We start from the raw sequence: 27,898 nt of genomic DNA, 5'->3' as shown, positions 1-27,898 counted from the left end.
AAATTATGTTGATTTGCATCTTATATTTGTAAATATATTTTGTAAAATTTGTATAGTTTGATATATGTTGTTTTCAAATTTTGAAAACAATAAATATTAAATCAGATGTGCATTAATAAACACATTTTGTAATATTTTTAAAATTATTGAACTTATATAAATTTATATATAATAGATAATTCATAATAATTTGTTGTTTTGATTGTTCATATTTTGATTGGTTTTGCTATTTATATTTTAGTGTATTGGGTTATATCATAATTTTTTGGTTATAATTAGATTAAAATAATAATAATATTGTTAATTATACTTTGTTTAGTTTTTCCTTAGGTTGATAAATATATTTATGTATGATTTTATATATGTATTTCAATAAAATATATGCCTATATTAAAAAATTATAGATATTTTTTTTTGTATATGTTTTTGGAAAAATAAAAAGAAAAATCATTTTTTTATATATAATCTATCTTTTTACATTTTGTAAACATTTAATTGTATTTTTATGTGCTATTGTAAAAATGAAATTTAAGCTAGAAATTTATTTAGTGCAAAAAGGAAAATTTAGTTAAATTTTTATTTAAATTTAATTAAAAAAAGAAATAAAAATAGTTGTTATTAACAGAAATCATATATAATATTTTTAGTCGTTATTTTTTTATCTTCTATTCCTTTTTATTTATATAAGAGAAATTAGTTTTAATTAAATTTCATACTTTAAATATAAAAATTTAATATATATTTATTTTTAATTTAAGATATTTCCTTTTCTATTATATTTATTTTCGATTTGTATAAATTTAAATTCGTTTTTATTATATTTATAAAAAGCTATATGTTTTTATGAAAGATATTTCCTTTTCAAAATAAGGTGATTTGGAAACAAATATTAGCAAAAAAAAAGTAAAATAAAAATGTTAATAATGTCATTATAATAATTATTAATTCATTAAGATTATCATTGTAATTAATCATTCTAAAAATCAAGGTAAATGTGATACGTAGAAAATTGACTTCTCAAATAATAATATAGAGATATAATTCATTGGTGTTAAAAAAAAAGATAAGAGATTATTCTCATAAAATTAAAGATTATCTTCTTCATCAGATAATAACACATGAAAATATATAAATAAATTAGTCAATACAATATGTTCGATATGATGTAGCTGGTAGATAAACAAAAAGTAGCATCAACAATAAAACTACCAACATTAGCTGTGGTTCGTTGCTAGGGGATGCCAAAAGGAAGTAAACGTTGAATCTCACGTTGCAACCCTAGTTTAGTGTTTGGAGTATGTTTCATTGCGTCCCTAGTTTGATTCTCATGGGGAGTGGTGCTTTACACCATGTTATCGGTATCAGCGCCGGCCGGCCCCTGGCCTAGGGGAGATTAAGGCCGAAGGCCCGAACCCATCCTAGTTTATAAAAAAAAAAAAAAAAAAAAATATCAAATGCAAAATCTATGAATTGTTGACGTTACTTTGTTACCAAGAAACAAGAGTCATATCAAAGAGCAAAATCACGTAACATTGGAAAGCGTTCACACCCATTAAAGTCAGTAAAGCCATAGTATTCGTCTCTATGACTAGCCATAGGCTTCTAATGGTAAAAGCAGTTCAAACGGGACAGATCAAGTAGATCAAGCAGGACAAGTGCAGATTAAGCAGGACAAGTGCAGATCAAGCGGATCATGCAGGAAAGAACCAGATCAAACCGATCAAATAATTTATTATAACTTATGAATGACAAAATCATTTAAAAACTATATATCATATATTAAAATAATAAAAATGACACCTAGATATCTAAACAAATATCTTAGATGTTATAGTATCGCCCGAAATACCTGTAAATGTTTTATAAGAAGCTTATACTTCTTTTATTTTCTTATTTAAAAAATTAAAAATTATATGACAAAAAATAATAAGTAGAAAATAATAATTTTGTATTGTTAAAGTTGTAAATAAAATAAAAATATTATATTCATAAAATTAGATAAATATATTTTTAAAGTTATGTGTTGTAACAAAGTTATTTATTGACCAAACAAAAAACAACAGATCAACACTACCAAATGTTAGCGGGTGAGATCTGCAAGCAGATCTCCTGTTTTTTCTATAAAAAGACAAAAAATATTGAACTACATGCAGATCTCCCACTTGAACTGCTTTTACAAACAGAAAAGAGTGAATGGTAAATGCAGTGCGGAAGAACTGCATGTGCAGGAAAACTGCATTTGTCCCACTCCTCCATTCGGAGGCATAGTATTTCGTCTCTATTACAATAATATTCCGTATCATTTTATGCATACAACTATTTGATATCTGACTTTTTCCACGTACGGCCTGTGTGAAACATAATTACGTTATCCTGAGTTTAACGTAATAACTTGCCCGCCAACCCCTTACGTATTTTCTTGTAACCCTTAACGCAAGGCATCTCTAATGGGAGACTATTTTTTCATTTATAATTCACACTAAAATACAATAATCATTATAGAGTAACTTTTGGTCCAATGGTTTATTCTATAACAAGATATGAGTCTATTACGTTGCAACGAGTTTTGTTTAATGTTTTAATTTAATAAAAACCATAAAATAATAAATCATTTTATTATAGTTTTATAATTGTTTGTTTGCATATGTTATCTGAGATTTATTTTATAATTAAAACTCATTTTTACACATATATAAGTTTACGTTAATATTTGTATTTTATAATCATGGTTCATAGATGAATTGTTATAAACTTTGTACTTAGGATTAGAAAAAATACTATACCTAAACGTTTAAACTGAACACAATCCGAAATAAGAAAGTGACTGAAAAGTAAAAAAAAAAGTTAAATACACCAATCGAGTCAATGACAACATTATACATGTTATTATGTATTAATTTAATATTTTATTAAATATGTCTTTAAAATTTTATTTTTTTAGGATTTTTTTTTAAAGAAAACATTCTATTTTATAAATCTCCTTTTTATTTACAATTAAAAAATAATACTAGATGCTATTTGACAATTCTATTTAAGATTTTAGAAAATGAAAATTACTGTCATATAACCTATTATAATTATCTTCTCTATAGAATTTCAAAAAAATATCATATAATTATTTTTAGTTATTAATAAAAAAAATTACTATTTTTACAATTTGTATCAATACTAATTGTACACTTCTTTTGTTAGGTAAATAATTTTTAGTATCATGTTCATCATCTACTCTCTTAAAAATATTATCAAATAAATTTTAAAATTATCTTTTGGTTAGAACTTAAAATATGATACAATTTGTTTTGTGTGGGATTTTTTTATAAAAATGGAAAATAACTATCAAATATTCTTTTGCAATTTTTTAAGATTTTAGAAAAGGAAATTAATATTACATAATCTTTTGCAATTATATTTTTCCTAGGATCTAGATAAATAAATTTCTATCAAATAATTATTTTCAGTTAATATTAACTATTTTAAAAGTTTCCATTTTCAAAATTCGTTTTTTCAATATCACTAATATTTTTTAAAAAATTCTTTTTAATTAAATAAGTTTTACTATCTTGTTTATCAGTAATTTTTTTAAGTACAAATTACTATTATATAAATTTTTACAATTCTCTCCGATCATGATAAAAGAAAAAAATATTAATTGGTTTTTTTTTTATTTAGGATTTTAAGAAAAGAAGAAGTTATTTTCACATAATGGCCGACACATTCACAATGTAATTTTTTAAGCGACACATGTCACCATCATATTAGATGAAATATTTGAAGTTAATTTTGGTTTATATTTTTTTTAACACAAAATCTTATTATATAAGACTATTAAATCATATTCATAATTAATTTTTAAGAAAAATCAATTTTATTATTTTAGTATATATTTTTGATTATGTGATAGTTTAACACACATTACATTTTTAAATATATAACTGACATTTTTATAATTATATTTTCATTAAAATTTTAGAAAAGTAAAATTATATTAAATAATTGTTTTCAAATCTATTTTTTAGGATTTTGAAAAAGGAAAATTTCTAAAGAAATTACTACTAAATATTTTTTTTTTAAAATTGCTTTTACTATTAAATAATTTTTAAAAGTAAACATGAGCCATGCTCCAAACTGTTGGACTAGAGCCGGAGAAACTCAGTCAAGACCTTGCGATTAACAACAGTCAACACTATGACTGAACGGTTGCCACCAAGACCAATATAAAAAATCTTCAACGCCAGTAATATACAACCATAAACACCAGCAGAGCACAAAGCCCATCATTGCTAAAAGACAACGAAACCAGGAACGACTAGAATACAAACCGCATGTAGACAGGAGGCTATGATAGAGATCAGAGGAGACCCAACTTGTTTGCATCGGACTTGCTTCACCAGTCACATAATTCACGATCACCACTTCATCCATGACGAAGGTACAAACCTCGAGACCATCTCCCGATTCAGATGAGAATGGAACTGAGAGACAAAAGGCACCATCAGAATGACAAAACAGCTTCAACCACTATCAACCCACAGATCTAAAAACACAACCGCAAATTCACCAGAAAACCATAAAAAGATCTGATCTCTGCAACCCACACACATAAATGAGAATGAAGACAAAGACGAGATAGACCCTTCCAGCTGGCGAGGAGCGCCAACCGCCGGATAAGTCTTTCAAAATCTAACGGCGGCTTCTTTTTCCTAGAGAGAAAAAGTAGTTTTTTAAAAATTTGTTTTATTATCTTATTATATATATTTTTAATCATTTTATACTTAAACACATGTCACAATATTAGAAAGAAAATTACTATCAAAGAATCTTTTGCAATTATCTTTTGATTAGGATTTTAAAAAAGGAAAATTACTATTAAATAAATTTATAATTACTTTTTAATGAAATTCATTTCTGTTAATTTCTTTGTATATATATTTTTAATTATGAGATAGATTAACACATGTCACAATCTTAATAAATTAATTGACACATGTCGCGATCATGTTAATTATCAACTTTGAAAAACCAAACTTTATATAATAAGATACCTCTATTCGTTTCATAACCGCTAGACGCAGCATCAGCGGCACTAAAAGGTAAGGCGATGGAGACAAAAAATAATAGAATCCAAAATTGAAATCGCAGGTGATGAACTACGGAGACACAAAAAGTGAAACACTGTGACACCATTAATTTCAGCGTCTCTTTCGCTCAGCTTTAATTGTCGCTGCGACTTGAAAATAAGTTAGGGCTGAACCTTCACCGGTGTTGCGTTGCCGTAATGAAAAGTTAATTTATTGCCGCTGCGTCTACCGTTAGCGGTCATGAAACGAACATGTGTAATATAGTTACTTTATTACAGAGTGAAATATAGATGAATATCACTTTTCCACTCCAAATATAGAATAAAAATATTACATTTTTCTATTATAGAGTAAACCATTGAAGCAAAAGTTACTCTATAATAGGATTACTCTATTTTAATGTAAATTATAGAGAAAAAAATAGTATTCTATTGGAAATGGTCTAATGTTAGTAAGCTAAAGTTGTAGATATGCAATACCATGAAGGACCAAATGGTCAGTGAACGATGGAGAATTGGAGACGAACGATGGACTTAAAAGTTGAAAACCGTTCCTTATATTTAATTAATGGACTTGAGACAATTTTTACCATCAGAGAATATGCATGGCCGTTGGTCATTGAGTGTTTGATACAGAAGTCTTGAAAGTTGAAACAACTTTTCTCTCTTATCTAATGGACTTCGAGACAGCTTTGAGTGTGGCCGTTGTTCAACTGAGTAATGGTGCGAGTCTTGAAACTTGAAACTACTTCCACTCCCTCTATTAAATGGACATGAGAGACAATGTGACCATCACAGAAAATGGCCTCTTCCTCTTCCTTGGTTCTGTCTTCTCCGTCTTTGACTCCGGTAATAAAAGACGGAGAATATAAAAACTGGGCGGAGCTTCCGTCTGAACTAACGTCATCCATCCTGCAAAGGCTCAGCCTGGTTGAGATATTGGAAAACGCTCAGAAAGTGTGTACGTCTTGGCGTCGCGTCTGTAAAGACCCTTCTATGTGGCGGAAGATTGTCATGCATAACCTTGGAAACTTGTGGTACGACCGCGAGATCATGTGCCGTCACGTAGTGGATCGTAGCCAGGGTGGCTTGATTGAGATTGAAATTTGGTATTTTTGTACTGATTCTCTCCTCAACTACATAGCTGATAGGTTAAGTCTCTGTCTCTCTCTCATGAGGTCTAGCTGGTGCTGCTAAGTTCTTTTGTGAATATGCTTTGCGTTTTTAGCGTTCTTAGTATCTTACTTGGCTTCAGTCTTTTTTGTTTATCAATAACACGCAATTCTTTTCAGTTCAAGTAGCCTGAGAAGCCTTACACTTGCACTGTGCTCTCAAATAACAAACAACGGACTTACCGAAGCACTTATGAAGCTTCCATTGCTTGAAGAACTCGATGTCTCGTTCAGCACACTGTCCGGAGATTCTCTCAGAGTTGTAGGCCAGTCTTGTCCTAATCTGAAGACATTTAAGCTAAACTGCTTGGGTGACATTCGTACCGCGAACGAGGGCGACGATGATGCTCTAGCTATCGCTGAAACAATGCCTGGACTTCACAACCTCCAGATTTTCGGAAACAAATTAACAGATGCTGGTTTAAACGCCATTATTGATCATTGTCTTAACCTGGAACATCTTGATTTACGTCAGTGTTTCAACGTTAACATTGTCGGGGATCTGGAGAAGCGGTGTTCCGAAAGGGTCAAAGTTTTGAGACGACCTAATGATTCTACTCATGATTACCCATATGAAGAAGTGTTGGTTTTCAATACGATGAGAGCATCTGAAGATGGCTTCATGCCAAATGTTAGTTGTTATCATGACTTCGAAGGTGCCAGTGACAATTCTGACTACGACCCGTATGATGTTTATGATGACCCGTATGATATGTACGGCGATCTGCGTTTCTAGGTGCAGTGGTGAAATGTTTTCATTATCTCTTTTAAAGTAGTTTCTATAAGGTCATTCGTGTCATGTGTCTTTTTCTTTCTTTTTTTTATAAACACAAGAATATGTGTTGTTTCATCTACCTAGAATATTAGAACTAAAGATATGTTATAACACTGTTTTTCTCAGAAAACACCCATCAAAAATCTCAAAGAAACATTAATCATCTCCAAGACTCCAATGTTCCATTGTATGGTAGCTTAAAAATAACGAGGTTTTGGAACAAATCCATCAACCGCAAAAGTTCCTTGTGGCTCAAGGGATGGACAAACGCAGACCATCAAGCTCTGGTCTTACAATGACTTGGCTTCTAAGTCTTTGGCAGCTTCATGTACACATTGAATACATTATGATGCTGAATATGTTGATTTCAATGTTCTAAATAAAGTAAGGGAAGGTGTATATGCGGAGGTTTGACAACATTTATGCTGATATTGGCGATGAACAGTCCTTGCTGCAGTCTCTTTCTACCTTCTCCGGTCATTTGAAGCAAATTAGTGTAAGTCTGTTTTCCTGTCTCTGTCACAGGTCAACAGATGTCTCAGTGTTTTTCTTACTGGTTAACTTGCAGGAGATTATCTCGCATTCAACAAGCAGATCACTTGTGTTGTTAGATGAAGTAAGTTATCTGGTGTAAACTGTTGGATTGGTGCTATCTGACAGGTTGGAGCATGAACTAATCCGCTTGAAGGAGCTGCATTAGGGATGGAAATACTGGAGTCATTTGTAGAGAGCGGTTCTCTGCTCACCATGGCAACTACACATCACAGAGAGCTTAAGATGCTTAAATACAGGTTTTGTAATCTGCACCTACCGTTTTTTTTTGGATCATCCAATAATCAAAAACACTTTCTACATTTTTTTTTAAGAACTCTTAATTAGGAAATTTGCATTGGAGCACATAAATGTTGAAATCTCTTAACTAAGTCTCTTAACTTACATTTACTACTTAAAAAGTATTAAAAATAATTAAAAGACTCTAAAGAGGTCTTTGGGATAATGATGTTCTTATATTCTAGGTACATGTGATAGATACTTAGTTTGAGTAAAAACAGATGAAACTTGTTTTTTTCTTTGTGGTTCTAGAGAAAAGAGAGAGAGAGTTTAAGTTTCTGTGAGCCCGAAAGCAAGATCAAGCATATCATTATCCTCATTTGTTGGTTGTTCAAGTTAAGATACTTTTCTATCACAATAAGTAGAAAACATTAACAAGAAACTAACAGAAAAGGGTTTAGCCCTTTTTTCTTTAAAAAGAAAACGAACCGAAAAGGATTAAATTCTAAAGTGACAATCTTTTGGTAGTAAGTGCTAAGTAGTAACTCTTGAGAAATTCTCACGCGACGCTTCATCGTCTCTGGCCTTCATCAGGTGACTTCACCTTCTTCGCTCCTTTTGGGACTTTATTTGTGTTGAATGATACTCGAGATTCTGATTATCTCTTGCTCATACTTAGATTCTGAGATTCAGTTTTGTGAGCGGATGTAATGGATGAAAAGAAAGTGAAGGGAGTGTGCCACGAACGTCCTGCAAGAGAAGATATGATAAGCAAATTACCCGACTCTTTGATATCTCAGATACTTTTTTATCTCCTGAGAACTAGTGTTTTGTCCCATAGGTGGGAAAGTCTGTGGCTTCTGATCTCTGAGTTGGATTTGAGCTCTTCCGAGTTTCCAGAGTACAATGCATTTGTGGGTTTCGTCGACAGGTTCCTAGAGAAGTCTTGCTTGCACGAGCTCAAGCTAAAGATTCTGAAACGTAAGAATAATAAGCCTTGCGTCATGCGGTGGGTAGACTTTGTGGCGAGGCGTAAACTAATTAAACATGTTGACGTTGAGTATATCTATGTCTCTCGTAAGCGTTTGGAAGTGATGCCCGTAAGCCTCTATGTCTGCGAGACGCTCCTTTACCTAAGACTCAATCGGGTATTCGTTGGTAGTTTAGACTCTGTTTCTTTGCCATATCTCAAGACTATGCGTTTAGACGAAAACATGTATGACAGTGATACGGGTATAGAGTCACTTATCTCGTCTTGTCCAGCTCTCGAAGATTTGAGCATTGTTAGAAAGTTGGATGATAATGTGAGAGTTCTACGAGTGCACTCTCAGACAATAACAAGTCTTAGAGTAGAACATGATTGCGGTTGTGATCATGCCTTTTTCTATTTTGATTGGGAAACGTTGGCGCTTTTCATTGATGCCCCTAGACTTAAGTATTTGAACTATAACAACGAAATAGCACCGAGTGAATTCATAAGCAATTTGGGTTCCTTAGTTAAGGTCCATTTTGTTGGCGACGTTCGTATTACATACTCTCATGATATGGAGGTTGCTTATCACAGCAACAAACGGTCAGTAACTTTTTCAGATGTATCTCAACGGCTAGGGATCTGGTCATCTCTGAGCTTATTATGGAAGTTAGTCCACATGTAAACGACATTGTGCTCACCCACATTCTTGTTTTCTTCTGTGTAAGCCGTTAATCTCCGACTACTTTAAAGTTGAACCGTTTCCTCAGTTTTGCAACTTGTCCAGTTTGGAAGCAGAGGTTTGTCTAAGACACTTGGATATCCTGGGAATGCTGCCAACCTTTCTTGAAAGCTTCCCAAATCTAAAATCCATCGTCTTGGTGGTGACTTGCTCCAACCCTACTCTACATAGATTCTTAACTTCATTGGTGTATTCATTCATCTTTATGTAATTTTTTTTTTGTAGGATTTAACTCATTCAAAAACCGACATGCTTCCAATAGCACTCTCGTCCGTGCCTCCTCAGTGTTTGTTGTCATCGCTCGAGTTTGTAGAGATAAAAAGCAGATACGAGGCAGAGTTTGTTTTGATGGAACTAGCAAATTACTTTGCAGAAAACTCTGTGATCCTAAAGAAACTCGTTGTGCGTTGGAAACGTTCTAAGCTAGAAGAAGATACTGTCTTATGGGACCTCCTTTCGTTGCCGTGGCGATCTTAGCACATGTCGAATCGAAGTTTGTGGACCGCTAAAAAGACTTGTAGTGTAGTATTCCTGGAGATTGGACTTGTTGTTTTGATTGTTGTTGAACTATGTTATCATGTCTTTGTGAGCTTTGGTCATAACAAGAACATGGTTTTGTCGGAAGTTTGGAACTTGTAGCAATAAATTTGAAGGTTCCATTTAACTTTATGGTTAATTATTATAGCCAACATGTTTCATTCAAACGAGTGTTCCAAAAGTCATGAACACTGAGCGAAGTCTCCGCCTAGACTTCATCTCCCTCTCTGGACTGGGTCTCCCAAACCCCAAACCCCTAAAGCCATCAAGTGGTACTATTCTGAAGGAGTTGCCTTCTCAAATCAACAGGTGACTCGCAGTTTCTTCTTCTCTCTCTCACAAGTTTCATGGATTTCCAACTTAAAACCAATTGGCGGTAAGTGGAGTGGTCCAAGTATCTTATATATTACTCAAGTCTCATACATATTTCCAATGTGGGATATTCTCTCCAACACCTTCCTTCGAGATAATGGTGCATATAACCATTAATCTCGCAGAATCCATCGTACCTCCTCCGAAACAATGCTTTATTTTTCTAACAATCTCGAAGGAATTGAGCCTTCTTTGGGCCATCAATTCGTGGGACGATCGAGCCACTGTCCAGGCCGGATTAATGGGTTAGGGTGTCGGGTCTGCTCTGATACCATGACAAGTTTTTTGGGCTTCCAACTTAAAACCAATTGGCAATTAATGGATTGGTTCAAGTCCCTTATATATTACTCAAGTCTCATACATATTTCCAACCTGGTATCTTCTCTCCAACATCTCTCTCTTTTTCCATAAGCGAAACATATAGTTCAAACTGAATGACGGTTACTAAGACAAGGTCAGACACTGATCTAAATAAATCCAACAACCCCTTTAAAGCAAGAGGGGCGATACTTCCGTGGGTTTGTTTACAAACATATGCGCCAATTAGCTACGGCCAGCATCTATCACAAAGCTAACAAAACAGAGTGAAGATATTCAAAACATGGTGGTTAGAAAGATTCTAATGCCCTATCATTTAACATGCATTGTCACTCCCTTTACTAAATATAAAGCTTCAGAATCCATAATCTACTTAAAATAGGTCCTCTTGTGACTCAGTGAGTTCGGATGAATCGTCGTTATTTGCCATGAGAGGTTCAATGTTAACAGGTAACCGTGAAAGTGTGAGTGGCTTTTTGGTGTTTTATGTTCAAAAACATTTTCAGATAATTAATAAATTCTCCCCTATTTATTTCATGTTTTTGTTTTGACCCTAGTAGTTCTATCCATTGTTTTTAAAATGCTTTCTTGTCCATTGTTTTTAAAATGCTTTCTTGTCCAATGTCCTAGAGATTGGACTTGGGTTGTGGTGATTTTGGTTGAATTTTCTATTACTATAGGATTCCAATAAACTGTTTTTATGTAATAGGTGACTAAAAATTGGAATGTGATTCTACCAAAAATTCAGGACACAGGTCCATGGAATCAGTCAGAGATCAAAACCTGTCCAGAGATTTCAGTTTTGTCTTATGTTGTCAGTTTCCGGTTGGATAACTTGTTTAACGAGATGATTATAAAGAGCTAAAACATACCAACCATAAGTTTCCTGCCATTAAACTAGATGGCATTATTTTCAACAAACAAGAGTCAATATCAAAGGGCAAAACCTGCCGCAAACAGTTTCAGTTATTATAATCAAAAGGAATAGTTAGGAAGGTGTCACTTTTTCTTCATCCCCAGAATAATCTCACTCATCAGCTGAATCATCCTCGTCCACATCCATCCACAAGGTGCAAACACTCGCTCCTTCAGCAGGCTTGGCAACACTCGAAGCAGCAGCTCCAGCACTTCCATTGGCAGTGATAATTGAATGGACCATCACTTCCTCCTCTTCTTCTGAGTCAGAAGAAGTGTAGTAATCCTCAGAAGAAGAGGAATCATCATCTTCGTCGAGGTCGGGTGTTTTGTAGCCAGTGAAGTCGACACTCCCCCTCTCCAATGAGTGGGAGAGTTCAAACTCCTTCTCAAAAAACAGATCCAAGTTGATCTGAGGAATCTTCTCCTGAGAAAGATATCCAATCACAAACTTCTTCCCATCAACAGTCACGTCCAAGAGAGCAGTTTCACCCTCCTTCCCATTAAAAATACATGCCTACACATATTTAAAAAAAGGAAAAGTAAGAAACTCTGTAAAGAAAACTAATCATGAATCTTTCAGAACTGTTAATTAATAAGGGTATTTGAAAGCAACCCGTGAAAGGTGGATGAGATAGTCTTCATCAGGTTTCACTTTAAGTGGCTTCCCTGCCTCAACTTTAGCTCCTGTTTACATATACCCAATAATACAATCAATTGTGAACCCGTTTGCACAGATGAAACACTACTTGTTACTTCCACAACATCTAAGTAAACAGGTTATAACCAGGTCAGTTTGCACAAGAACAAAAACTACTTGTTACCACAAGAACATCAAAACAAAGGTTATAACCTGGACATAAACTTTAAAAGGACAAGCTAAGAGAGTTAATGTGGACGCCGAACATTGCATAAACATCTAAACAAACTAAACATGGACATGCATGGTTCAACAGGTTATAAACGAACATAAACTTTAAAAGGACAAAGACGCGTTTGTGGAAAGTGAAGTAATTATTTACAAAGAAATTATTGGTCCTGCCATTTATGATCGATATGGTGAGGACATGATGATGGCCGAGCCAATTGATTTCGTATTCAGGAAAGACGCGTTCAAGACCACATAATCATACGTTGGAGATTTCATAGTTGCTATCCAAAGTGAGATATTGAGATCTAACGGTGAAGGAAGTAATTGGATTACACGTGCTTTGAAAAACTGGGAATCATGTGGTTTCTTTATGATATATGCATTAACAAATAAATAGATACTAGGTTAAGGCATGAACATTATATATATATATATATAAAATATTCTATGTATTATATGTTTTTTACATATTATAAATTAATAAATATATATTAAATAATTAAAATGTCAACAACTATTACATATATAATTAAATTGGTGCAAACATATAAATAAATTTTTTAATCCAAACAATATTTTTTATATTTGATATGGTATATAATTAAAAATAAATGATATTAACATATATATATATATAGTATATTTTTACATTAATATCTATTGAATGATGCTTTCTACTCATATTTTTTTTTTATCATTAGTATTTTTATAGCAAAAAATTTTAAATTACGGATAACAAAATTTTCATTGTGGGATTAATAGTTTAGTAATTTATAATGTTTTTTAAAATTAGGTTGTCAATATTGGTTCAAAGTTTTTATCAGAAAAAATGTTCGAAATAATTTTCTAAATTTAAATATTTATGAATTTTTATATGCTATATAGTTTAATATATATATATATATATATATTTTTTTTTTTTAATATTAATACTATTAAATGAATTTGTAATCATTTGTATCTTGTCATAACAAAAAATTTTAACCATGGATTACAAAATTTGAATGTTAGACTTTTAATAGTTTTAGTAATTTATAATCGTGTTTAAAAATTCAAAACAAAACATATACATAAAATCTAAATTTTTATTACATGGTTAATATGGTTGTTTAATTTATTTTAATAGTTTGAAATTAAAAAAAATATGATAGAACATACACTATTTTTTATTAAATCTTTATTATTTAAAATCATTAATTGTCATATATTTTAGCCACATCAGGCAATTCCGTAATTTTTATTTAAAAAAATAATCAAAAATAATAATAAATTTATGGTTAGTTTAATAAAAAGATTATTATATATTTAGATGAACCAACCTATTTCTCTAAAAATTATCTTAGTGATGACACGTGGCTACAAAAAATATTGTAATTCTTCTCAATTAATATATAAGGGATGTGCCTACACGGTGGGTCTAGAAAAATCCAATTAATTTCATTAGGATGAATAATTCAGCAATGTATCAAGCGTGAAATCAACAATCAAAGAAGCTAATGGAAAAACAATACTAGTATTTATTAAAGCGAATACCGATCAGATCATTATATACATATGTAAATACATGTATATAAAATTATATAATATATATAATTTTATATATCTATATAAGTTTAATAATATTATTATTCACTAAATTAATTATTTAGTTGTTGATTTTTTTTAAAAGTATGTAGATTTTGTAATTTCTGTAACTAAATAATATTATGTATCTTCTTTTTCTCCTTTTATTTTTTTAAAATTAAATTATTTTAGCGGATCGAATCGGATATCCGATAAATTATCTGGATTTTCCGGATATCTGGAACGCCGAATATCGGAAAAGTTACAGATCGAATCCAATCCAATCGAAAAATCAATTATCCGTACGGATCGGAGCGGATCACGGATATCCTTAAAATTCAGGATATCTGTTCAGTGCCCACCCTTAAAGCTAAGTATTGACACATGGTTCAACATGTTACAGTACAAAGTATGAGTTAATAGATGCCGAGATAAGAAAATCTTACCCCAGAATTCCATTGTTGATTGAAGGAGGAAAGAGATTCTCGAAAGATATAGGAGTTTAGGGCTGCGAAATAGAAAGTTGCAGTGAGCGAGGCGGCGGAAGAGAAAGAGAGGTTTTGGGGTTATTTATAAGGGAGATGGGTAGGTTTTACAAGTGCTTTTCTTTTAGCCGAGTCTCTACGACACCGTTTGGGGTCCTCAAATTATTGGAATATTGCCTCATTTAAAAAAAATTATGGTTTCCGAGAAATTTCACATTTTAGAAAATTAATTACATATATTCATAATTGGAAAAAATAAACTTAACTATTCCAGAGTCAAATATAATAGATTATTCTCATAAAGTAAAGATTATCTTCCTCATTAGAAGAATATAGAGCAGAAGAAAAAAAAAAGATCTTTAGTTTTTATTTTTTTTTAAACATATTTTCCATAGATATATTTGTGTTAGATAATACAATATTACAAAAATTCAAAAAAACCCTGGCTACAACCAAAAAGTACAAAAAAGTTAAAAAAACTCAAAAGAAAAGAAGATACTCAAGACAAAACAAGAGTCTTTGCAACCAGATTGGAACACTTTGCATGAACTTAAAGCGACAAAACCATGTCTACTTCACCAACGGGTGTATTCCAGAGCCAATGTTGATCTTCTTTCCAGGAGAAGCTGAGGTCTGAGCTACTATCAGGAGAGAGCTAGTGGCAATGGAAGAGAGAAGACGTGACAGAGACAACATTTGAGACTGTGATCTTGTCATTCTATAGCTTCTCTAGACATGACCAAAGTTTGATACCTTTCCCATCTTTATTCCAGTTTTGTTAGGGCATGTTCTTTTGTCCATCCATATGGTACATCTCGATAGAGATGAGAAATGTGTTTGTTTAGTGTTGAAATGGACATCATCCACATGAACCATCCAGATGAATTTTAAAATTTTAACGTTAAGTAATACTCATCCATATGAGTTCAGTTGGTGCATCTGCATATGGATGAAGATGAACATGTCCAAAATAATAAATGACAATTTACCTTTATTCTAACAAAAATTTATATCCAAGTTCAAAAATTTATAGTTTTCTACCAAAATCGTAAAAACACATTTTCGTCTAAAGCACAAAATATGCATTTTCCCGCCAAAACCGCAAAACACACATTTTCCGCCAAAATCGTAAAAACGCATTTTCTCGCCAAAATTACAAAAACACATTTGCGGCCAAAAAACAAAAGTGCATTTTTCTAACAAAACCGAAAAAATACAATTTTTCTCACCAAATTTGTAAACATTTTTTCGTCAAAACCGCGAAAATGCAATTTTCCGACAAAACAACAAAAAATGCCTTTTGTGACCAATCCGCAAAACACATTTTCCCCACCAAAATCACAAAACGCAGTTTCCTGGTAAAACCAAAACAAAACAGTTTCCCGACGAAACGAAAAAAAACATTTTCTGCCAAAATCGCAAAATGCATTTTTCTCCAAATTACAAAATGCATTTTTCGCCAAAATCGCAAAAATGCAGTTTTTCGCCAAAACCACAAAACACATTTTCCGTCAAAACTGAAAAATGATTTTTACCGTAAAAATCACAAACATGCACTTTCCTGCCAAAATCATAAAAATGCACTTACATGTCAAAACCATAAAAATGTATTTTCTCGCAAAAATACATTTTCTCGCCAAAACAACAAAAATGCATTTCCCACAAAAGACTTTTAAAAAAAAAATTCCTGTCAAAACCAAAAATATTGTTCCTGTAAAAACCATGAAAATGCACTTTTCTGCCAAAACCGTGAAAACATATTTTTCCGTCAAAACTACACATCGTATTTCCCGCCAATACTGTAAAAATATTTTTCCTTCCAAAATCGTGAAAACGTTTTTTCCCTTTATGTTTCTCGCTAAAACCACAAAATTTGTATTTTCTCTCGTAAATCGATAAAATATATTTTCTGATAAAATCGCAAAATTATATTTCCCGCAAAAACCATATTGTAAAATAATTATATTTTAGATAATTAATTAAAATTAATATAGTTCAACAAAGATAAAATATGTATATAAATAATTTGTTTACTAAACCCATCTAGATAAAATATAGATGAACAAACAAACATAAGTTCATTTAGATGATTCATCTAGAAGAACCATCTTGATGGAGAAACGAACAGTCCCAAATAACATCTATATGAATCATTTGGATGAATCATCTAAATGGATCATTTGAATGGAGATGACAGATGGACAAACGAACAACACCTTACTCGACAACAAAGGGAATGGATTGAACCTGATGCGTTATTGTTTGCTCCCTTGATGATTAGTTTTGATGGTTCTGCTCGGTGTTGCTTCCATGCTAGAAAGGAGCTCTTTAGTCCTGATTGCAACTGTAAATGAATAGAAACATATGAACACTAATATGTAATTTTCATAAATATTGTTATGTTTGTGGTTAGATCATCCATTGGTGAGATGAGATTATAGGATCCATCTATCCAAGCAATTAACTAACATTTAAAGTGAGGATAAGAAGCTAAAAAATACAAACCATAAATTTTCTGTCATTAGCCTTTCATATATGATAGTTTAAATTTAACTCTCCCTCCACCTACATATTTTTATTTTGATGATTTTGGTGTGATTCCAAAAACTTTCTAGGCTCAAGGACTAATCACCAAGAGACCTATAGAAATCCGAATTTTCTTACCACTTAAAGGGTTTATAGGTAGCCAGAGGAAATCAAACCCAGGGTAGAAGCTCCAGCTGGAACCCTTCCACCCACATATTACAACACTAATCTTCACCATATAGACTGTGGACGCAAAATTAGAAGATGCAAGGTTGCAAGGAAAGAAGATTGCAACAAACCCTTCATCCTCTAGTTTTTCAAAACCACAATTTCCATCATCCACTTAATCACTACGTACCAACTTTTTTCTTTGAAACACCACTACGTACCAACTAAACCAATGAAATTAGCAAGATTTACAACATACCCATTCTCATTATCTACGTATGAATAGCGCAATAAGACTCTCATTATCTACTTTGATTTACTAAAGTTAAAATGTATATTATATAAAACAAATAATTCGGATTAAGCTTATCGCAAGTCATAATAGTAGTGTTTTCTTATAACACATGAAATATATATTTAAATTAGTCATTACAATAAGTTTAATGTAGCTAGTAGATAAACAAAAAGAAGCAGCAATAGTAAACAACCAATATTAGCTGTGGTTCGTTGCTAGGAGATGCCAAAGGAAGTCCACACCTTGGACTTGGGTTGTTATCTTGGTTGAATCTGTAAGAACAGATTTGTGGCTAGTTTATATGTTCTTATGAAAATATGTTTGTGTGCAAGTATTTAAGTGCATAAAGTAAAGAACACATAGAAATTTGTTGACATGATTCGTTTTCTACATTTTCAGGACCATGTACAGAATTCATTCGTTAGAGAAAGCTATAACCTACAATTGCTATATGACATCCACCACTTTTATTTAGATTTACAATGATTAAATCAACTATTATTCATTGTATATATTTTCCACGAGAATAGTTCTCTATAACAAAACTAGTTCTCTCAACTGTCCGATAGGACGACGTCACAATCCATGTGCGGCCTCAATAAAACCGTTGACACGTGAGTCTTTATGTCATGTCACGTTCTCTCACTGTTTAAACAAGTGCCAAAAATCCTAACACGTCCACGAGTAATTGGGCTTATCTTGAAACTCGGACAGCACAGAACTAGCAAATACTTCTTCACAATCTTCTACTACTATATATATGATTCTAATATTGTGTTTTATGTAGTAAGTGACTGAAAATCGGAAGATACCAAAAATGTGATTATGCGTTGTTTTTCTCTACCGAAAAAATCCTGACCAAGCTCCATGGAATCAGTCAGAGATCAAAACATGTCAAGAAATTTAAGTTTTGCCTTATGTTGTCAATGCTCAGAGTTTTAGAATCTTGAATAAACTACCATTGGTCAATTAATAACAACGGTGAGCTACTAATATGAGTTTCTTTCATAAATTTTGTTCTTTTTGTGGTTAGATAATTAGTTGGTGAGATTATAAGATTCATCTACCCAAGCATAAAATTGTAATTTGAAGTAAGGATAAAAAGCTAAAAATACCAAACATAAATTTCATGCCATCATCCATTCATATATGATGATACAAATTTACCTTCCCACCCACATATTACAACGATAATGAACATTTTCAACAAAATAAAAGCTGTACCTTATACCGGAATCAAAATAAAAAAAAACGAAACCAAATGGTTAACCAAGATATAGACAAGTCGGCAAATCCCAAGTGCATGGCTCATTCACACTCACCAACTACCATAGTGTGATTGATATCTCTTTCTCCTACCCACCAACCACCCCACTCCACTTCTGATTTTGACATTTGTCTTTTCTTTGTTGAACTTTCGCCATTTGTATTAATTAATCCTTCTGTAATAATATCAATCAACATGATAATGGGGGCATATTATGATATTAATCATCTGTCTGCTATAACTCATAACGAAGGATATATACACGATCAAGTTGGATTCGAAAGTATATATGACTGCGACATGATAATTGAAGTTTACACATAGAGAACCATAACTAGCTCCAAGCCTAAAATTAATACTAAGAACAAAAACAACACACCATTCTAATGATCTGATCTGATCTATCACAAAAATAAAAGCATGATCCTTATACGGTAAACAGTTTTCGGTCGGTATGTTGAGTTTCGCTTTCCCACCAAACCCTTTTACGTACGGTGAAATGACATAATTATCTTATATCATCGCCATCATATTGGTCCCACAAAAAATATTATTCAATTAACATATAATATGAGTGTTTATGGGTATTATAACATGGGTGTTTATGGAGTATAATCGGCCGCCATGACATGATTCGCATCATCTATATAGCTATCATGGACCCATTAAATGTTCAACTCAGTTCGTGGTCGTCGTCTGACGTTAGCGGGGATGGAATCGTCCGGATCGCTTGGAATCACCAGGCAAATGCGATTCCAAAAAAAGTAGCAAATGGAATCGCAAGGAGAGCGGACGATTCTGTGTTGGAACCGTGATTTTCGTACGTTGGAGGCGATGGAACAAGGGTGCCTTGGTTACTTTTATTTGGGTTTTTATTTCTTGTTCTATTTGTTCGCCAAGAACAACCACAACCTCTCATATATATATATATATATATATATATAATTTATAGAAATGAGTGTTAGAAATTTAGAATATTAAATTATAAGAAGCTCATGCAGATAAAAAAAGCAATCGAAGTTCATATTCTTACGTATATGTTTTAGTGATGACAAAAAAATGAAGTATACAATATAGCCAGCTAACTGACATCTACCTGCAATATAAAATATAGCCAGCTAAGTAGTAATGATTTGTAAATAGTATAGATACATACCCATACCCTCAATTGTAATATCGACCTAATTAGTGACGTAGTGTTATATCATTCAAACAATATTAACACTAATATATACTCCCTCGGTACCGTTTTAATTGGTGTTTAAGCATTTTTATTTTGTTTCATAATAAACGATGTTTTCACATTTCTAAATAAAATTTAATGTCAATTAAAATTTGCAACCAATTACAAAATACTACATGTTTTTCTTATTGGTTAGAGTGATTTTATTTAATGCAATTTTATGTAACCAAGATAAATCGCATAGAAATTTATATTTTCTTAATTTTTGTGTAAAAATCTTAAACACCACTTAAAATGGTACGGATGGAATATATATATACGCCCGACTTCTTGGCAACACTAAGGGAAATTCCTGAAGATAGTTGAGAACTTTATTTTATAGTCAATGAAAATTCATGGAAATTTTTAACTTACAATTTTTTAATGGAAGTTGGTACACTACAAGAAAACAGCGATATTCTGACGGACATTCCGACGGAAAATGAAATCTTCGGAATATACCGAGGAATTTCCGAGGAAATTCCGAGGAAACACAAAATTGGGTTTCCTCGGAATTTCCTTGGAATATACCGACGGAATTCCGAGGAAACTACAGTCCGTCGGAATATTCCGAGGAAATTCCGAGGAAAACTCTGTTCCTCGGAAAAAACCGATGAATTCCGAGGAAATATTATAGCCGTTGGAGAGCCGTTGGGGGATTTTACAAAATTCCGAGGAAATTCCGACGAACTAGTTTTGTCCGTCGGAATTCCGTCGGAATTTCCTCGGTATGTCGGCAGGATTTAAACTATAAATACAAGCACTCCTCTTCCTCTTCATTCACTTCATATCTTCATCCTCTCTCTTACTCTATTTACACACGAATTTGATTCATAAAAAATATGTCTTCTTCAAATTATTTTCGTTCTTGGATCGATCGACCTCATTTGGATCCGAACACGAGATTGCTTACGGAAGAATACCAACGAGGTATAACTGAATTCATGGGGTTAGTTCACCGACAACCGGAAGCAAAAACAGGTATGTTAAGATGTCCTTGCTCTAATTGTAAAAATAGAAAGGTTATTAAAGAGTGGGATGTTTGGACTCATCTATATTTGAGTGGGTTTACACGAAGTTACAAAATTTGGTATCATCATGGGGAAACTGATTATGAACATGGTAGTACTAGTGAACCTCAGCCAGCGGTTAGATTAGAAGAACCAATTAGAACGGATGTAGATTATGGTGTAGGTACTGAGCAGATGGTAAATGATCATTTTAGAGGGGAAGATTTACCCAATGCAGAAGCTAGGAGATTTTATGATATGTTGGATGCTGGAAAGCAACCATTGTACGAAGGTTGCAGAGATGGTCATTCAGCTTTATCATCTGCTACAAGATTGATGGGCATTAAAACAGATTATAATTTGGCTGAAGACTGTGTGGATGCGATTGCTGATTTTGTAAAAGGTATTCTACCCGAGGATAATGTAGCTCCTGGTTCATACTACGAGGTTCAGAAACTCGTAGCTGGTCTTGGTTTATCGTATCAGGTAATAGATGTATGCAGCGACAACTGCATGATTTATTGGAGGGTGGATGAACAGCGGGTTACATGCAAATTTTGTGGAAAGCCTCGTTATAAAGATACAATTGGAAGAGTTCCAGTGCCATATAAAAGGATGTGGTATTTACCTTTGACGGAAAGGTTGCAGAGGTTGTATCTGTCTGAACGCACAGCGCAACCAATGAGATGGCATGCGGAGCACTCAACAGATGGTGAGATCAGACATCCTTCAGATGCAAAAGCGTGGAAGCATTTCCAATCAAAGTATCCCGACTTTGCGTATGAGAGAAGAAATGTCTACCTTGGATTATGTACTGATGGTTTCAGTCCGTTTGGCAAGAGTGGAAGACAGTATTCTCTATGGCCCGTCATTCTTACACCATACAACCTCCCCCCAAACTTGTGCTTGCGACGAGAGTTTTTGTTTCTCTCGATTCTCGTTCCCGGACCAGAGCATCCTAAGAGATCACTTGATGTGTTTCTTCAGCCACTAATATATGAGTTGCAACAACTATGGGCTCAAGGTGCTGAAACATACGATGTTTCGTGTAAAGAAAACTTTCAAATGCGGGCAGTACTAATGTGGACAATAAGTGATTTTCCAGCATATGGTATGTTGTCTGGATGGACAACGCATGGAAGGCTATCATGTCCATATTGTCAAGATAACACTGATGCTTTCCAACTAAAGCACGGAAGGAAAACGTGTTGGTTTGACTGTCACAGGAGATTCCTACCACCTGATCATCCATATCGTAGGAGTAGGAATTTGTTTACGAAGAACAAGAGGGTGTTTGACAGTCCACCTCCGGAAATTTGTGGGAAAGATTTGAAGATACAACTAAGAGATTTTGGTGCAGAAAGGACGCCAGAAGTCGGTGGACATGAGCGTTTTCCGGTAGATGCTGTTGGAGAACTACATAACTGGCACAAAAAAAGTATTTTCTGGGATCTGCCATACTGGGAGGATCATCTGCTAAGGCATAATTTAGATGTCATGCATATTGAGAAGAACTTTTTTGACAATCTCATGAACACGATCCTTAATGTTCAAGGTAAAACAAAGGATAATTTGAAGTCAAGACTGGATTTAGTCGATATATGTGCTCGTTCAGAACTTCATGTTGATGAGAATGGTAGGGCTCCTTTTCCCATATACCGACTTGATGCAGCGGGAAAAGATGCGTTCTTTGATTGGATTTCAAACGATGTGGAATTTCCAGACGGTTACGCATCAAATTTGCGTAACTGTATCGACAGAAAGGAAGGAAAGTTTACTGGCTTGAAAAGCCACGATTGCCATGTAATGATGCAGCGCCTCCTTCCGTTCGCCTTCAAGGAAATATTACCACGAAATGTTCATGAAGCAATTGCAGGGATAAGTGGTTTCTTCCGCGATTTATGCACGAGATCAGTGACTCTTGAAGGTATTGAAAATTTGAAGACTAACATAGCCGTGATTCAGTGCAACCTTGAGAAGATATTTCCTCCCTCATTTTTTGATGTTATGGAGCATCTTGTTATTCACCTGGCAAGAGAATTGGAACTTGGTGGTCCTGTGCAGTATAGATGGATGTATCTGTATGAGCGGTATATGTTCCATTTGAAGAAGATGGTGAAAAATTTAAGTAGGGTGGAAGGTTCTATAGTCGCACAGATGATCAATGAAGAAACTTCAAACTTTGCCGAGTACTACTTTCCAGCAGAAGTTCAGACCAAAAACAGAAGACCTGCTCGGCATGATGATAGAGGCGAACGGGCAACATATCATGTTACGGTTCCAGACATTTTCACAGACGTTGGACGACTTAGCGGAAAACCAAAGGACCGTCGACTTACTGAGCAGGAGCGCAGTCATTTGCAAACATATTTGCTCACCAACTGCGAAGACGTTCTTCAATATGAGAGGTAAATAAATGAGCTTACAAATTTTTATTTTAACAAGTTGAAATTTAAATCTTAATTAATTACATTATTGTCATCATATACAGGATTTTCATGGCAGAAAAGCGGTTCGAGTATAGATACGCCACAGAGGACGAACTAGAAGAAATGAAGCAGAGAGAATTTACTGGATGGATGTTTACTTATGTGAGTGCTTTAAACAAATTAAAATATATTTTATCACATATTTATACTAATTCACATTTATTGATATAATATATATATATGTGCTATTAATAGGTGTCTGCTGGTTTGGCCAGAGGTGAAACATTTGACGATTGGATACGTGAGATGGTCGTTGGACCAAACTTTGTTGTGAAGTCATATCCGAGATTTTGTACTCGAGGATATGCATTCACAACTCAGAAGAGGAGACGTTCGAGTACGACTTATGATGCTGGCGTTTGTTCTGCATCAGGAGATGATGTATACTACGGACACATACATGAGATTTTGGAAATCAAGTATTTGGGCATGGTTGGATTGCGCTGTACTGTTTTCTATTGTGATTGGCACGACAACACCCCAGATCGAGGTGTGAGAACAGATGCATTTGGTGTTACATCAGTAAATTCGAGGCGAAAGCTGCAATATTATGATCCTTTCATTCTTGCTTCCTAGGCCGATCAGGTAATTAAATGTTAATTATTCAGAATGATTCATCATCATGTGTATTAATTTATAATTTTTCTAAATGTTACAGGTTTGTTATATCAAGTACCCCCGGGTAAGGAACAGAGATGATCCATGGGTTACTGTTACAAGACTCAACCCGAGAGGCCGAGTTCAGGGAAGTTCTGAGCTGGAAGACCCACTACAACCAAGCACATCCGGCAACTGTAGTGCAGCAGAAGATTTAGCTGGAGTTGGCCTTGTAGTCGATTTAACCGACTTTGGAGAGGAAGCCGTCGTTCACGTAGAGGATGAACCAGTAATTGGAGAGTTTCACCAAGATCCAGATTCAGATTCATCTGGTGATGATGACTCGGAAACAGACTACCATTGAACTTTTTTTTTTTTTTTAAGAAATACCGAGGAAATTCCGAGGAACACTTGATATAACCTCTTTCCTCGGATAATAGTTATTTGGTTTATCTAGCAAGGCAAAGCTGAATACGAATTAAAAGCTACACAAAACACAACCAAATAAAACAAAGAAACCATGTAAAAGAAATACGAACTCATAATTAAGAAACCTAAAAAAAACTCAGTTCAAAATTAACAGAAAATAAGACCATAAAACGTTAGAATAGAAAAGAAAATAAAATAGCCGGTGATAGCTCCTACTCCTCGTCTCCTGCTCCAGATGTTCCTGCATCGTTGGGTCTCTTGGACCTCTTTCTTACCCTGTGTGTACCACTCGAACCCGAACCAGAGCTGGATGGAGAGTTGTCCCGATGAACTACATCATCCTTTTGGCAACGACACGGCCTGATACGTGAAATGGCAGCCCAGATCTTGTGTAGCATGTCGTTGTTTGTCTTTATGCTCTGATCTCTCCAATGTTGTTGCTGGCGCGAAGTGGCGTTCGGTGGAAGCTCTTGCAGCTTGTACTGGCTGGAGTCTGATGGGAGTAGCTGATGGGGTTGTGAATCATCTGGAATGGCTTGTGCAGCCTCATCTTGTCCTTCTTCATCAACCACGCCCTTGCCTTTGGTCTGATATTTTGGCATGAAGAAGGATGGCTTGTCTACTAGTGCGGTAGCAGGGGGTAGGAACTCAACTGCAGCCTCTGAAAGTAGAGCAGTCAGGCCGATCTGAGGCAGGTGGCAGTAGAGTGTTTTCTTCGCTCGGTCCTGGAATACGTAGACGTAAGGACCATCCCGATCGATCCTCGAGTGGGGACCAGCTATGAACTCCTTACTTACTAGAGAAATGACATCCAGGTAGTTCCAAGCAATGTTGTTCGATCTGTCCAGTGCTACCTGGTGTCTAAGGATCCGAGTAATCACTGCACCAAATCCACATGCATTGCTCTTGGATTTGGTTACTTTCCCCTTGTATCCTGCTAAGTTTGCGGCCAGCACCGCTCCCATGTTGAAGGCAGTAGTAGGTGGGAATGTAGAGTTTCCAAATGCCGGTAGCAAATGCCTCACACCTTGGTACAGGAGGCACAACTCCCATTGCGTGACTGATGCGGCTGTGGTTGTCCCGTATAGCAATGAGCCAATGAGGCGTGTCGCATATCTCAGTACTGGGCTCCGGATAAGTGACTCTTTTGCCTGAGAAGATCTATAAACCCCTGTGCCAATCGTTTCCCAGAAGTTCAACAGCTCTGAAGTCCAATAAAGACCATATGTCCTCTCCCCCGCACTCAATCCAAATAGTCCGCAGAGGTCTGTGAAAGATACCTCATAGTATACTTTCTGCACTACGAATGCCAGAAAACCTTCCTGATGGCTATCATCGGGACGGGTGACGTATGCGGATGCTATGAACTGGCATACCAACTCCGGATAAGTGGGTTCCTTGAGGTTGCATAGTTGGCCTAGACCCATGTTCTGGAACAGTCCTTCAATGTCTGCTTTGATTCCCAATATTATCATCGTCTCAGGACATGCTAGTTGTGTAGCCGGAACGGCTACCTTCTTCATGTTGTTGTAGTGGGTGGTATCAGACTTATCCCACTTCTTTGGCCTTTGCTTCTCCAGCTGTGACGAACCCGCTTCTTGTGTGTTTTTCTTTGCTGATGTTTTTGTGCGCTTCATTCTCTACAAAATAGAATCATTGCTCTCAACATGGTTATAATCAATTAAGAATTGGGCAAAGCTGAACATGAAAATGAAAAGCGAAATCGAGTTGTGATAAAAAAAAAACGAAATTGAAAAAAATTCTCTATCCCTAAATCATCTCAAATCATGTTCCAAACTCGTTGATCACAGACAATTGTGTTCTATTCCATGTTTAAACATCTGTTTCATGCATATTTGATCAAGGAATCAACACGGAAATAAGAAATTCACAAAACCCAAAAAATTGCTCAAGAACACGATTTCAGAATGTGGAGATTCGCGGAGTATACCTGTCTTAGGGTGAAGACGAGTGTAGGAATCAGGTAGAGCTCGAAAAATCAAGTGGAATAGAGCCCAAAATTGTTCAAATCGGATGATTATAGAGAGAGAAAGGGGGGGGGGCGAATTATAGGGGAAATCGGAGGGGATGAGAGTTCTAAGGTTTAGATCCAAAAAAGGTCGGGTTTTGCCTTATAATTTTGTTTTCCGAACACGCATCGATTGATGCGTTTTGTTTCTATAACGCATCGATCGATCACATTCTTACGGCCCAGGCCATCTTGGTAATCGATCGATGCATTTTTGTTCTATAACGCATCGATCGATGCGTTTTTAAAAAAACATACAAGATTTTCCGAGGAAATTCTGAGGAACAATTCAGATTGTCGATCGATCGATGGGATACTCTCATCGATCGATCACAATCTTACGGCCCGGTCCATCCTAGTAATCGATCGATGCGTTTTTGTTCTATAACGCATCGATCGATGCATTTTTAAAAAAACATACAAGATTTTCCGAGGAAATTCCGAGGAACAATTCAGATTGTCGATAGATCGATGGGTTACTCTCATCGATCGATCACAATCTTACGGCCCCATCCATCCTAGTAATCGATCGATGCGTTTTTGTTCTATAACGCATCGATCGATGCATTTTTAAAAAAACATACAAGATTTTCCGATGAAATTCTGAGGAACAATTCAGATTGTCGATAGATCGATGGGTTAATCTCATCGATCGATCACAATCTTACGGCCCAGGCCATCTTAGTAATCGATCGATTTATTTTTGTTCAAAAACGCATCGATCGATGCGTTTTTTTAAAAAAATTACGTTTTGAAACCCCAAACACTAGTTCATCAGAATTTCCTCGGAATATTCCGAGGAAATTTCGAGGAAGAAGAGGGTTTCGTCGGAGTTCCCTCGAAATAATCCGAGGAAATTCCGAGGAAATAGGGTTTTTAAACCGAAAACAACGTTTTGCCGTTTGAATAACACCTATATAACCCTTATTAAGTGTCTTACGTTCATTATGAAGTCAAAAATTTGTTCCTTACCGTATAATTAAAACTTTTCCGATTGTATGAACGAAATCTCGCAACATAAGAGAAACACTTATACCTTTTAACGAACGGTAAAGGGAATACTTTCAATTAGTTTTGAAATTTGTTATTTCATGGTTTATGCTCATGTATACAAAGAATCCTCAATGGTATGCATTACAATTGTATAAGAAATAAAATACGGCAAAAAAAATTGATGTTTTGAAACCCCAAACACTAGTTCCTCGGTATTTCCTCGGAATATTCAGAGGAAATTCCGACGGATATTTTACTATCTGTCGGAATTTCCTCGGAATATTTTCATTTTACCGGGCAAATAT

The 27,898-nt window shown here is 34.6% G+C and overlaps 3 protein-coding genes and 1 pseudogene across 3 annotated transcripts; 3 read left to right on the top strand and 1 right to left on the bottom strand.

The window, feature by feature from the left end:
• Nucleotides 1-5,805: 5,805 nt before the first annotated feature.
• LOC106443311 (F-box protein SKIP19-like) lies at nucleotides 5,806-7,048 on the top strand. The gene has a single exon (XM_048746556.1). The coding sequence runs from the start codon at nucleotides 5,879-5,881 to the stop codon at nucleotides 6,272-6,274; it is 396 nt and encodes a 131-aa protein (XP_048602513.1). The 5' UTR covers nucleotides 5,806-5,878; the 3' UTR covers nucleotides 6,275-7,048.
• LOC125581326 (F-box protein SKIP19-like) lies at nucleotides 6,443-7,048 on the top strand. The gene has a single exon (XM_048746557.1). It carries the CDS (start codon nucleotides 6,443-6,445, stop codon nucleotides 6,983-6,985), a length of 543 nt encoding a protein of 180 aa, XP_048602514.1. The 3' UTR covers nucleotides 6,986-7,048.
• A 180-nt stretch (nucleotides 7,049-7,228) lies between these two features.
• On the top strand, nucleotides 7,229-9,984 carry LOC106441603 (annotated as a pseudogene).
• A 1,619-nt stretch (nucleotides 9,985-11,603) lies between these two features.
• Nucleotides 11,604-14,656, bottom strand: LOC106443312 (histone deacetylase HDT2-like). Its single transcript, XM_013884883.3, has 3 exons — nucleotides 14,530-14,656; nucleotides 12,266-12,336; nucleotides 11,604-12,166 (listed from the first exon to the last, which is right to left on the bottom strand). Exons 1-3 carry the CDS (start codon nucleotides 14,540-14,542, stop codon nucleotides 11,762-11,764), a joined length of 489 nt encoding a protein of 162 aa, XP_013740337.2. The 5' UTR covers nucleotides 14,543-14,656; the 3' UTR covers nucleotides 11,604-11,761.
• Nucleotides 14,657-27,898: the final 13,242 nt, after the last annotated feature.

The sequence above is a fragment of the Brassica napus genome, chromosome C2 (genome assembly GCF_020379485.1).
Source record: "Brassica napus cultivar Da-Ae chromosome C2, Da-Ae, whole genome shotgun sequence".
Classification (NCBI taxonomy): Eukaryota; Viridiplantae; Streptophyta; class Magnoliopsida; order Brassicales; family Brassicaceae; genus Brassica; species Brassica napus.
This window is presented reverse-complemented; position numbering and strand designations above follow the sequence as displayed.